Source organism: Ochlerotatus camptorhynchus, unplaced genomic scaffold, assembly GCF_037179485.1.
Source record: "Ochlerotatus camptorhynchus isolate MF236.1 unplaced genomic scaffold, CSIRO-AGI_Acam_v1.1 ptg000433l, whole genome shotgun sequence".
NCBI classification, from domain to species: domain Eukaryota; kingdom Metazoa; phylum Arthropoda; class Insecta; order Diptera; family Culicidae; genus Ochlerotatus; species Ochlerotatus camptorhynchus.
This window is the reverse complement of record NW_027040919.1, coordinates 2,333,627-2,345,928: the sequence shown is the minus strand read 5'-3', so window position 1 is coordinate 2,345,928 and position 12,302 is coordinate 2,333,627. Positions and strand designations below refer to the sequence as shown.

The following is a 12,302-nucleotide window of genomic DNA, read 5'->3' as shown; positions in this document are numbered from 1 at the left end:
TTGCCTCGTGATCTCGGCCTTCCTGCTGACGCTTCTTCCTCGGCTTTCCTACTGGCGCTCCCCATTCAATCTCGTGCGGTGTTGCAGCATTCTTCTCCTCTACTAACAGTTTGAATTCGCTGTCTAACCAGTCATTTCTTTGTGTGGATATGGGTTCAGTATTGTTAAAAAAAAATCGATGATTACTGTATAATTTATCAATTTTTTTTTTCAAAATGGGATTCTTCCTTAGCTCTGAACAAGATGAAACCATCGCCATTCAATTCTAACCATTTGTTTTGCTTAATATAAACTATTTTGCCATAATTATTATGCGGCAGCCTTTAATTACGTGTCATTTTGAATCCTTTTTTCATCCCATACCATGTTGAGATATGGATGAGGTATGTCGAGGCAATCATCTGTGCCTATTATAATGTTATTTTAACATACAAAATATCTGCTTCGACTGCAGTAATGGATAGTCATAAATCCTGAACGCCATTTCCTCCCTCACATGAACGTTACTTAATTTACGAGCAAAGTCCAATGAAACCCACCGGTGCACAACTCTGAACCAGCCAACAAGGAAAATCGTGACGCATTTGCCCTATGGGAGTATCAGGAATGGACAACATAACTCTTCGTGTGAGCCGGTAGGACTTCTGCCATGTTCCATCATAGATGAAAACCACGATGAATAATTAGAAGGAAATAGGACCTTTTTTTCATTTCGATTGACATTTTTGCTAAAATCCTAGTAATGCATTTCATTTCAGCCCAGCTGCGGGACAATAAATTCCACAACCGGCTATATTTCTCCAATGCGGCATACTTTTCCCGTCCATCGGCTGAACTTTTCCTGTGTCCAAAAACATGCCCGGCGACTGGGCAAAATTGGACATCACGTTTACGAACTCGCCCTTCCTGTATGCACTGACGACATAACCTCCAAGAGCGGTGCAAAGGCAGAGCCCTAAAAGGCGAAATAGCCCATGTGGCACAATTTACAACCGACGACAACAGCAACAACAACAACGGGGACAAAGTCACCATTTTCGTCCGGCCATGGCGTGTCTCATGAATTTTCACAGCCTCAACAACAAGAACTTCTTCCGCGTTCTTCGGCTTGCGTCGTCCCGGTCACTATTTATCATCCATAGACCACGGACCGGGCTGTTGGCGGTGGTGCCAGATGTAAGATCATATTTTCCAATACGGTCCGGACTCGGGCGAGGGCGCGCTCCAGGCGACGATGATGGGCTTTGTTCTATTCATTATGATTATTATTTATTTGCAATTGTCCGTGAGATATGTACACATCGGAGCGATCCGATGGAGCAGAGGAAGAAGGGCATCGCGTTACCGTTAGCTTTCTGCAGAGATCGAGGGGCATTTTCCTATGGAGGATGGAGGAAGAGGGCAGTGCAGTGCGATCGCGATTGCGATCATGGGACTTTCGCAGGCCTTTTCAGATCTTGATCGTGCTCGTGGAAGATGACGGGCTGTGGCGGTGGACATTGATGCATTGCACTGGACCAACGGAATCGATCATAAAGCTGTTCTGTTCACCCATTTACGGGGCGGTACAATGTACGAAGAGCATCGGGGTCCATTAGCGAGCGATCTTCAGAAGCACCTTGGCTAATCATTCGACATTGACATGGAGGCTGGCTGGACTCTTTGAAACCGTCTTATCCAGGCTAGGTCGACTATTACCTAGCTGTTTTTTTTTTTTTTTCATTGTGTACCATGTTCAACAAAGTGTTAACAATCTCATTTTTCCCGTAGCCTCCTTTCCGCCTTCCCAGATCTGTTCAGCGAGATTTCTCGCGGTAACACACTCACACAGAACTTCATTGAACAAGGCGCAAGGCGGTCGGTGCCAGCGAGAACTATGGAGCCATAAATATGATTCTACAACGTTGGGCTCCAGATCAACGTGTATCCATTCGTTTCGGATTAACACCAAACCTCCATTGGCATTGGCCAATGGCTTCGACTGGTGGTGCAATAAAAAAAAAAAAACGGCATCCAAGAATGGATAAATCGTCGATTGTTGTTTCGTTCCAGATAAATAAATTTATGTTTTATTTAATCTAATTATGCTACGGACCGATTGGAGGCGCGTGCGTCTTCTTCGAATCCGCAACGATCGAGCACACCTGGTCCAAGGTGCTGGAATTTACAGTCCCATTCTATCCAACCATTCTCACTCCGCTCATATTGTTATAAATCGAATCGTTTTTTTTTTCACTTGGAAGATGAGAGGCACGCGCAAAATGCGAATATTTATGGCTACCGGAGTCCAGGCGTGCCATGCTGTGGTTGTGGTTCGAGATCAAACACCGATTATGGGAATCTGGTTGTACTTGAAAGATCGCTTCCAGGCTCGAGTTGCATTGTTTTCGCCTGGGAAAATTTATTCGCGCTGACCGACTTTGAGGGGGAACTTATCTTGTACGCTAACCCTAAACAACAAGACTGTGGATGGGAGAGGGGGTACTTACCTCCGGTACCATGATGATGCCGGTTTTGTGTGGGAAAATCAGGTCATGTGGGGTGGTGAAGTTGGTGGCGGTGATCGAACAGCTTTGTATCGACATGCCACCCTTGGTGTCCTTTACCGAAACCTGGAAGTCGTAGTACCGGCCGGCTTCCAGCCGTCGCGTTAGGATCACATTGGCCTGGCAGATCGAGTTGAACTTGGTGCACGGGAGGGTTTCGATCTGGACCGTCGAGGAGGAGGCGTCACCTGGAAAACAAAGACGGGGGAGGATTAGTTAAATGTCGATTGTGAAGGCCGACTGACGCGGAATGGTGTACTTCTAATCAGTAGCAGTTGGGGCGTAATATTCCTCATTTCTAGTCAAAACAACATTATTGCACAGATTAGGTGATAAGGTCGGATGATTATATTTTTATTGGTACGCATTAATTGCGGATTTCAACTTTGAATAGCTAAATTTAGAAGTTGTAGCATGATGGCATAATCGAAAATAATCGGCTGCTTGATGCGGTAAAACGACATTACCATGCATTTTGATATGCTCACGGTAAGCCTATTCCGATTGCACCAACTAACGATTGAAGACGAATACAATCCTCAGTACATCGCACCACGGAATACAGCTTTAGGTCATCGGCATACGCAAGCCTGCAACCATCTCCAAGTACAAGCAATACGTCGTTGAAGAATAAAAGAAACAACAACGGGCCAAGATTGCTACCCTGTGGTATGGCCGACGAGTTCGTAAAATACGAGGAAGTACTGGAATCAAGTTTAACTCGCAAAGACCTGCAAGTCAGGTACGAGCAAAACCACGATGTCAACCGATTTGATGTGCCGAGTTTGGATAGCTTAGCCAACAGAATATCATGGTTGATCGTATCAAACGCTGCTTTTAGGTCCGTATATATGACGTCTACTTGCGCCCCATTATCCAGTTGTTCGAAACACACTACAGGAGGAATGCCGTCTGGTCTAGGCATGAAGCTGCTTTTAATTTTCTTCGCGGCAATAGTTACCATTAAGGGCGTTACTTCGAAGGTATCCACGTCTACAAGACTCGCAGGAATATCCGAAATAGCAGAGGCAAGTTCAGCCGAGTCGACAGATTCTGTGACAAATACTGACGAAAAATGAGCAGCAAAGAGCTCACATTTCTCGTCGCTTATCGATGTTTCAACATCATTGAGAAAAATGGTTGCCGGTATAGTAGAATTTTTCCTCTTAGAGTTTACGTACCTCCAAAAGCTCTTGGGGTTTCGTCTTAGGTTAGTTTGCACACGTAAAACGTACGATTTGTAGAGCGAAGAGTTAAGCTTACGGTACTCGTTACACGCCAAGTGAAAGCTACGTTTATTAGCCAGAGAACGAAATCGCCGTAATCTACGTTGCTAAGCATTTCGTTAGCGTTTTAGTTTTCGTAGCAATGCAGTGCTCCAGGCAGGAAAAACAGCAGGTCGACGAATCGGTACATTTGCATCCATCCAATCATTTAGCATAACGCACAACGTTTCACCCATTTCAGCAGCATTCATTCCATCAAAAGGAATATCCCAGTCGATACTCGACAGGAAATCCAATAGAGCATCGAAATCAATCTTGTTGTAGTCTAACGCAATTCCATCACTGTCATTCTCCTCATGTCATGAGCCGGCGCCGGTGGTGTAGTGGTAAGCGTGACTGCTTTCTAACACCCCGATGGGTTTGGGTTCAATCCCAGCCGAGGTCGGTGGGATTTTTCTGATGCATAAAAATCTCTGGTCACGTCTTCCTTCGGAAGGGAAGTAAAGCCGTTGGTCCCGGCCCATGTGTGTTGTGAATGGGTGCGATATCCTATGCAGGTGTGGAAGCTGCCTTCCTGCACATTCGGTTGCCGTCAATGGATGGCAATCGATGTCCGTCGGTGATTGGCACTAGATTGCGGAACAGAGACCGACGTTAAATAAAGAAAAAGAAGATTCTCCTCATGCAGCTGCACCATTGACTATTAGAGATGGTAAGCAGACAACAAGCGGTGGATGATGAAGGTCGACAGGCAAAAGTGGTGACACAGATCTTGAGATTTCCATAGCAAAATCCGTAGGGCAAAAGAGCAAATCGAGAATGCGTCCCAAGTGGTTGCGCTCGAGATTCATCTGATGCAAATTGAGGAAATCCATACCATCAATCAGTAGGGAGCTAGCAATTGGTAATGGCACAGAGTTCACAGGTCGAATTTCGCCGTCAGACCAGTTCCAAAACACTCCAGGTTGATTATAGTCACCGCAGACCAGCATGCATTCGTTGTCAGAACCTCTGTTATGCAGCTCATGGATCGACTGAATATGCGCATCTAGTACAGTGCGATCGTTGCTTTTGTTCGGAGGGACATATATAGCGCACAGCAGTAGCCGCTTGGAACCAATCATCGTCGATACACACACTTGCTCTAATGTTTTTCCGCTGGTTACAGCGATACTGCTGCTTATAAAACGATGATGCACCGCAATCAAAACTCCTCCATAACCAGATTTGCTGCTATTCATATGGTTTCGGTCACACCGGTACACATTGTAGTTGCTTCCGAAAAGCTGCGTCGAACTGATAGCGTCATTGAGCCCCGTCTCGATTAAAATAATGATGTCGAATGGTGACCGATACTCACCTCTGGTGGAAACCCTAGAGTTTCCACCGTCCAAAGAAAGTCGCAATGAATGAGTATCGATGATGGTGTCAACCTTAGGGCCTCCACCGTCCACGAGAGAGCGCCTTAAATCGTTGTCAATGCATTGCTGTTGGATGCGGTTTGGTTTTTTGAATAATCGATGAATTCACGGAATAGAATTCCATCAGGCCACGTTGAAGCGTCGAGAGCTAGTTCTTTCAAAGAAGGATCCAAGCCGACTTTGAAGGAGATGAAAGTCAGCTTCGTCATATCAGCTTCCTTGGGACGCACAACTTCAGCAGGTGTTGTTAAATTCATGCAGCGAGTGGCGATTTTCTGAATGTCCTCTACAGTTATTTGCGGGTGTAATCCTGACAGGTAGAGCCAAAATTTTGGGGCAGAGGTCGGTGGTGTCAGACATGGCACAGACACGTCACTGAGATCAATAGCATTGGTCCCACGTGCAGAAGAAGTGATAATCGGCTCGCCTTCGTTACCACGACGACGTTTAACACCCAGTTGCGGCCATGCATTTCCATTCCTTGTTCGATGCGATGGTCTCTCAGCATGAGTATCCATGGGAATGCACTTGTCGACTTTGTCACTCAACGATTCAACCAACTTGAACAGCTGTTGAACCTGGGCCGGCAACCCATCATTGGAGTTCGTGTTTTGCGAGAGCTCATCAGCAAGATACGAGTTCACACTTCTACCATTCAGTTTAGCCCGACAAGTCGAGCAAACGAATAAAGCCTTGCCTTGCGAGAATAGTTCTTTACTCGCACGGCTGAGGTTGAAAACACAACACTGCATGCTGATGTGGAGGTAAATCTCACAAAAGCCGCAGCGCAACGGCTCGATTTCATTTATTTCCATTTTGCATTCTCCGCATTGTTTTTTCTCCATGTTCACAGCGAACAAACAAAATTTGATGAGCCGCAACAAACAATATCGCCAGCACGAAAACAGAAATGCGGTTTGGAATTAAATCCTTCGGAAACGTTTAAAACAGCTATTTCTTGGCGAACTCCACAATTTAGCAACAGATAATCGTTCAACGTTGAACAAATAAATTAAAAACTTTAGTCAAACGAGTAAACTTTTAGCGGACGAAATACTAATGCGATGTACAATGATAACAATGTACATATTTTGGGTTTCCTACTTAGTAAAACTTGGTTAAATTCTGGACCTCATACAAATGCGAATACACATTCCACAGACAAACAGACATAACACATTGAATATTTCTCAATGTAAAACATCGTCGCTAAAACATTACCGCCATCTGTTGAGCACAGTGTGGTGGGTAGTACGCTGAACAGATGGCGGTAGTGTGTAAACGTCAAACGCAAGGGAATTGACTATGCGCGCCACAGGTGGCGGTACTACCAACTAAGTTACTATTAAATTGACCGTTAAATTCTTGTTCGATGAACAACTTGCGACTGTTATGTCTGTTTGTCTGTGCACATTCTATTATTTGCTAACATTGAAGCGTCCAACAATGACCGTCATATGATGGCTGATTTTCCCTATCACTTCAAGATTTCTAGGGAACAAATCATGGACTGTTGTCACATCACTCTTGAAATAGATACTCCTTGCGTACTGCACTGCAGCAAACGTGAAGTTCCAGTTTCTTTGTTATACGTTTTGGGAGAGCTGGTATTTCGACAGTGAGCAGCATGCATTAGGGCGTAAACGAGATCATCGATTCTCTTCGTCGATTTTCTCTTTTGTTAATAACTCGCTAGAATAAACGTTTCCCGGTGCGTTTGCTGTTGCTTTTGATAGCCAATACAACCTGTTACAATTCTGCATTGAACAAAGTCTTGAATTGTTTCGCTTAGCTGTATCAATGCAAAGATAAAATCGATGAAGAGAATCGATCATCACATATACGCCCTTATGCATGCTCACTGTCGATTTGTTCTCTTGAAATTTTTATGTGTTACTGAGATTGATCAGAAATAAGGTTTCCACAGTGATTCAACTTCAAAACGCTAAAAAAAAATACACACACAAAAACGTACTGCACAATTTTGCACCAATGTAATGCAACATTTCGTAGTTGATCGAGAATATATCGATTAGCCATAAATCCCTCCAATAAGGTCTCGGTACATATTTGATCTACACGCTTATTCTGGTCAACTCAAAATTGAGTCGAATGTACTCATCTCAGCGGCAAGTATGGCTACTCAAAATTGAGTAGCCTTATGTTGACTCACTTTTGAGTAAACTACGTTCTTACGTTCCACTCGCCGGTATTTTCAGTTGCGGGGAGTGTTTTTGTTTTGATTTTTATTCAAGGAAATGGAAATTGCCTGTTCCGGATTCATTCAACCGGAGCAAAAAACGGTTCAACACCGTTTCCCTAAGCAATTCGTACTTGCCTGAAGGCATTTCAGCTGGTTTTGAGTAACATTTTCTATGAGGTTTTTTTTTCCAAATCCAGGATTTTGCTGACTGAGAGGCTTTTACTCAGTTTGACATTTCTTGTATACTCAATTTTTGACAACTCGATACATCGGACGAAAGTGAGTACGATCGACTCACCTGGAGTAAGCAGAACTTAGCGTGTACCGATTGAGCAAACAAAAATACTAAATCAAGAGCAAATTTTCATTACGTCGAATGTAACAAAGGTAAACAAAGTCGAGCTATCAGTGTCAATCGATGCTCCTGCTATTACACTATATACTGTCCGAATATAGGATCACATCCCATTTTTAAATTTATTTACCAGTCGAATTGCTTTTTGACGTAATCACCTTCCGATCAAAATAGTTTTCGCTGTTACTTAAGTCACCCGATTTCTATGGAGATGCCGTTTGCCTTAAGTAACAGCACTGAGAAACCCGTGAAAAGTGTACTTTCGTCGTTTCGCTTTCTCATTATTAAAGTGAATAAATCGAACTGTTTGTTGCTAAGATGATTTCGGTGGTCCTAAATGATGAATGGGCTGCACATAAGGAGACGTAATTGATAATTCTCCCGAATATCCTGGTAAATACACTTTGACTTAAGTAACAATAGGGGCCACCAAACGACGTATAATAACTTTTGACTCAAAAACCAGTATTTCTTAGCATGAAAGCTAGCGATTTGCCTTTGTATGATTAAAACCCGGCTAAATATGTTAAATATTGCTATCACTATGAGATTATATGTGTTTAATTGGAAATAGGAATAACTTTTCGGTCATCAAAACAAAACTTTATTTTTCTCGGATCGGTGCGAATATTACTTACGACATAATGACAATTTGCTCTTGAATATAGACTTCTCTGACGTGTATGAATTGCACAAGTATAAGTGCAGAACTTTGGGTGAATTCAAAGGTTTTCTTGCACTAATACGTATAATTTACCCCAAGTTCTGCACTAATACTTGTGCATTTCACAAACGTCAGAGAAGTCTATTGTGTTTTTTTTTAAGATTTCGTTCGCGTTTTGTAGAAGCACATGCACCATTTGAACACTGGGTGTTTCTGTGGTGGGTAAAAAATAACTTCCATATCTATCACAGATTACAAATTTGACAGTGAGCAACCCCGTAACCGCATAACCGCGATGAACGATTTTCTCTTTTATTAATAACTCGCTTGGATTAAAATTTCTCGGTGCTAGGATTAACCATGGTGGGTATATAAATGGTGATACAGCTTTGTCTCTATATAGGCGAGGAGGTCGCGGGGGGGAAAAGTGCGGTTTTAGAGCAAATTGTAAACAAACTCGGTCGCTGTCCCATACAAAAATCCAACATGGCTGAATCATGAATTTGACACATTAGAACACCTATATATAGTCACCTTGGGATTAACATTGTTGTTGCTTTTGATACCCAATACAACCTATTACAGTACTACATTGAAGAAAAAAATCAGATAATATTCAAGCTGAACATTGCATTAGGTCCTAAGTAACATTGATCGATTCTCTTCATCGACTTTCTCTTTCGTTAATAACTTGACCATATAACCACGGACAAACAGACATAACACATAGAATATTTCTCACTGTAAAACCTCGTCGCTAAAACACTACCGCCATCTGTTGAGTACACTGTGGTGGGTAGTACGCTGAACAGATGGCGGTAGTGTGTAAACGTCAAACGCAAGGGAATTGACTATGCGCGCCACAGGTGATAGTACTACCAACTACGATGCTTTTAAATTGGCCGTTAAACACTTGTTCGATGAACAACTTGCGAGTGTTATGTCTGTTTGTCTGTGATATAACTGTTTTTGGTTGTGTTTGTAGTATTTGAGATGCTAGATAAAAGCTTCTTTTATCGATCTGTGTGCTGAAAATACCTGGGAATGTCTTTACATGGCTTGTACAAGGAGAAAGTCGACGAAGAAAATCTTATCAATGTTAATTAGGACCTAATGCAATGTTCAGCGTGAATTGTTTCGCTTTAGCTGTAGCAATGCAAATAGAAAATCGATGAAGATAATCGATCATTGCAAGTAGGCCCTTTTGAACGCTCACTGTCGAATTTCAGTACAAAGCACTGAAAACACTCGAAGGTACCTCCATTTATGCATTGTAAATCCCTCCTACTTGGAGAATTTTGCAATCGAACGGCTTGCTATGCTGGAATTTTATAATCCGTTCTATAGCATTATTTTCCAAGAAGGATGTGAAAGTCTAAATAGAGGTACCGTCTGATAATTTCAGTGCTTTGTACAGAAATCTGTATTCTGTGTAGAGAAATCCTTTTGACGTAGGACTACGTCTTTGATTTCTATATGGGGGTACACTTTGTGAAAACCGAAAATGGAACATGTAACAAATTAAGAAAGATTTTGAACGTTAATAACTCAGCTGCCCCTGGTTCAATTTAAATAATATTATCACCAATCGATCAGAAATATGGCTACGTATCGATAACAATGCTTTCAAATGTTGATTTTCAACAAGAAACTATTGAAAAATTGATAAATGTCGAGCATTGTCCAATAGCGTCGAATTAACTAATAAATCCACCAATTACCTACATGCACATGCTGCTTCCCCAGCACAGTCGTCAGAGAGTAGTAAGTAGACGAAACAAGTCGAAGTGGCATTCGCCTTCGATCCTCGGGCGCGTGCGAATAGGGAGGATGGAATTGCGTAATATTTTGCACACTCGCCGTGTACGCAAAAGGAAAAGAGCCAGTGTCGCTACTTGATAGCAAACTACTCATAATGGTAGGAGTCTTTGTAGCTTTTATACCACTTGGTTGCACATCATTCTGCTTTAACCTGAAAAGATATAAAAGAGCACTGCTGTATGGCATTAGCTCATTTTCGCTTCGGACGGCGTGGTGAACAGCAGCAGCAGTAGGAAAGTGGTGGCTAGTCCACTCCTTCACACCTAACAAGCAACAATTGGCTGGTCGTGGCAAAGGAGGAAAAGGTCTTTTAAAGGAGGCGCCAAGCGTCATCGCAAAGTTCTTCGAGATAACCGCCATTGGTCGTCTGGCTCGCCGTGGTGGTGTCAAACGTATCTCCGGTCTGATCTACAAGGTGTGCTGAAGGTGTTCCTGGAAAATGAGGTTCGTGATGCTGTCACCTACACTAAACACGCCAAGCGTAAGTGGCCATGGATGTCCTCTTCAATAAAACGGCCCTTTTCAGGGCCATCAAGCTTACATCAGTAAAGAGTTGGAATAGAATTTATCTGTGCTTGTTTGTCCATATTCAGAACCACAAGCCCCCAACGACCACACAAAATGCTCTCCAGAGTTGTAATCTTGTAACCAAACTTGGAAGCAGGGGTGAAAGTGATTTTGATTGATTCTCTTAATCAACTTTCCATTTGAAAAAAATACTACAAATTTGGTACGCCTACAATTCAAAAACAGAAAGAGTTGAGATAATAGATAATTGATCAATTAAAAGAACTAAATGCTCTTCACATTTATTCCGTCCACTAGCGGTCCTACGTCAAGCTTCCGTTCGTGCCCCTAGGCATAGACCCTGACCGATTAGAAGTTAAATTTTGGCAACTTTGGTAGCTCACATACGCATGCTAACATTTACACCTACCTGATATAGTGGTGTTAGTATGCGTGGGCGAGCTATCAGTTACGCCAAACCGACGATAAAATGCCTTGTTTACTAAAGCTGATATGTCCTTTCGAAAAAGTAATCGAGATTTTTAGAACGAGGGTTCGTTATCATTCAGGCAAGAAGGTTGATCCATTTCGGGACGACGCCGCTGCCAGCAACAAGTGATCTCGACGGGAACGACGCGCAAGGTTCCTGCTGCTGCTACTGCTGCTGGTACCTGCTCACCCGCCGTCGGAAGCGAAAATGAGTTAAGGCACAGCGCTTTTTATAAGTTTTCAGATTCAAGCAGCACGATGTGCAACCAAATGGTACTCAATTATGATGACTGGGTTTAGAACGTTTATTTCATGACAACAGTGAAAAAAGTGTCACATTTTCTTTGCACATTTTTCAACAGTTTTTTTTGGAAAATTGAAAAAGCGTAGCACATTATGAGAGTTATTTCCTATCGATTGGTGTATTTGGATTTTAATTTCGTCAATAAATGACAAAGTTATAGGCTTCCGAAACCTAATACCTTTTCGTGACCGTTGCAAATTTAGATTTTCGATTTACCCCCAGTACCTTCCCGTAAGACGTAGTCTAGGTCAAAAAACCGTAGTTAAATTTCATACAATATCATGTCTGCCTTACAATCCCCATTCATCTACGTCACTAATGCCAACATGTTATTTCCAATTTAATGATGAAACATTTCAAGCTGAACATTGCATTAGGTTCTAGGTAACATTGATCGATTCCCATTGTCGACTTTCTCTTTCGATAATAAGTTTGGTACAGAACCATTTATTGTCGTGTTTGTCGTACTAGATGCTAAAAGCTGTTTCAGAATGCTTACGTTAGTACACATGTTGACAGTAAATTCAGTTGCTTAGGTATTAATAAAATCACTGATTTATAGACCTAGAAGATAGTTAGGTAGTAAGGTAAAGCAAAAGTTTGATTTGAGATTTTCAACGTCTGTGCAAAATAAAAGCACCACTTAGCAAGAGAATTTCACTTGATAATCTTTGACCACTTGATAAACTTTGTTGAACATATCATCTGTCTAAATAATCTGAGATACAGCAGAACAAACTACACTGGCTTTGAATGCTCTCCAGCA

At 42.3% G+C, this 12,302-nt stretch overlaps 1 protein-coding gene across 3 annotated transcripts in view; it reads right to left on the bottom strand.

Moving 5' to 3' along the window:
* Cad86C (Cadherin 86C) overlaps positions 1–12,302 on the bottom strand; it is a 604,661-nt gene that overhangs the window by 58,072 nt on the left and 534,287 nt on the right. For all 3 annotated transcript variants that reach the window (XM_065234358.1, XM_065234356.1, XM_065234357.1), the window contains exon 4: positions 2,490–2,734. In XM_065234358.1, coding sequence (XP_065090430.1) covers positions 2,490–2,734 — 245 coding nt within the window. The remainder of the gene's footprint in view (positions 1–2,489; positions 2,735–12,302) is intronic.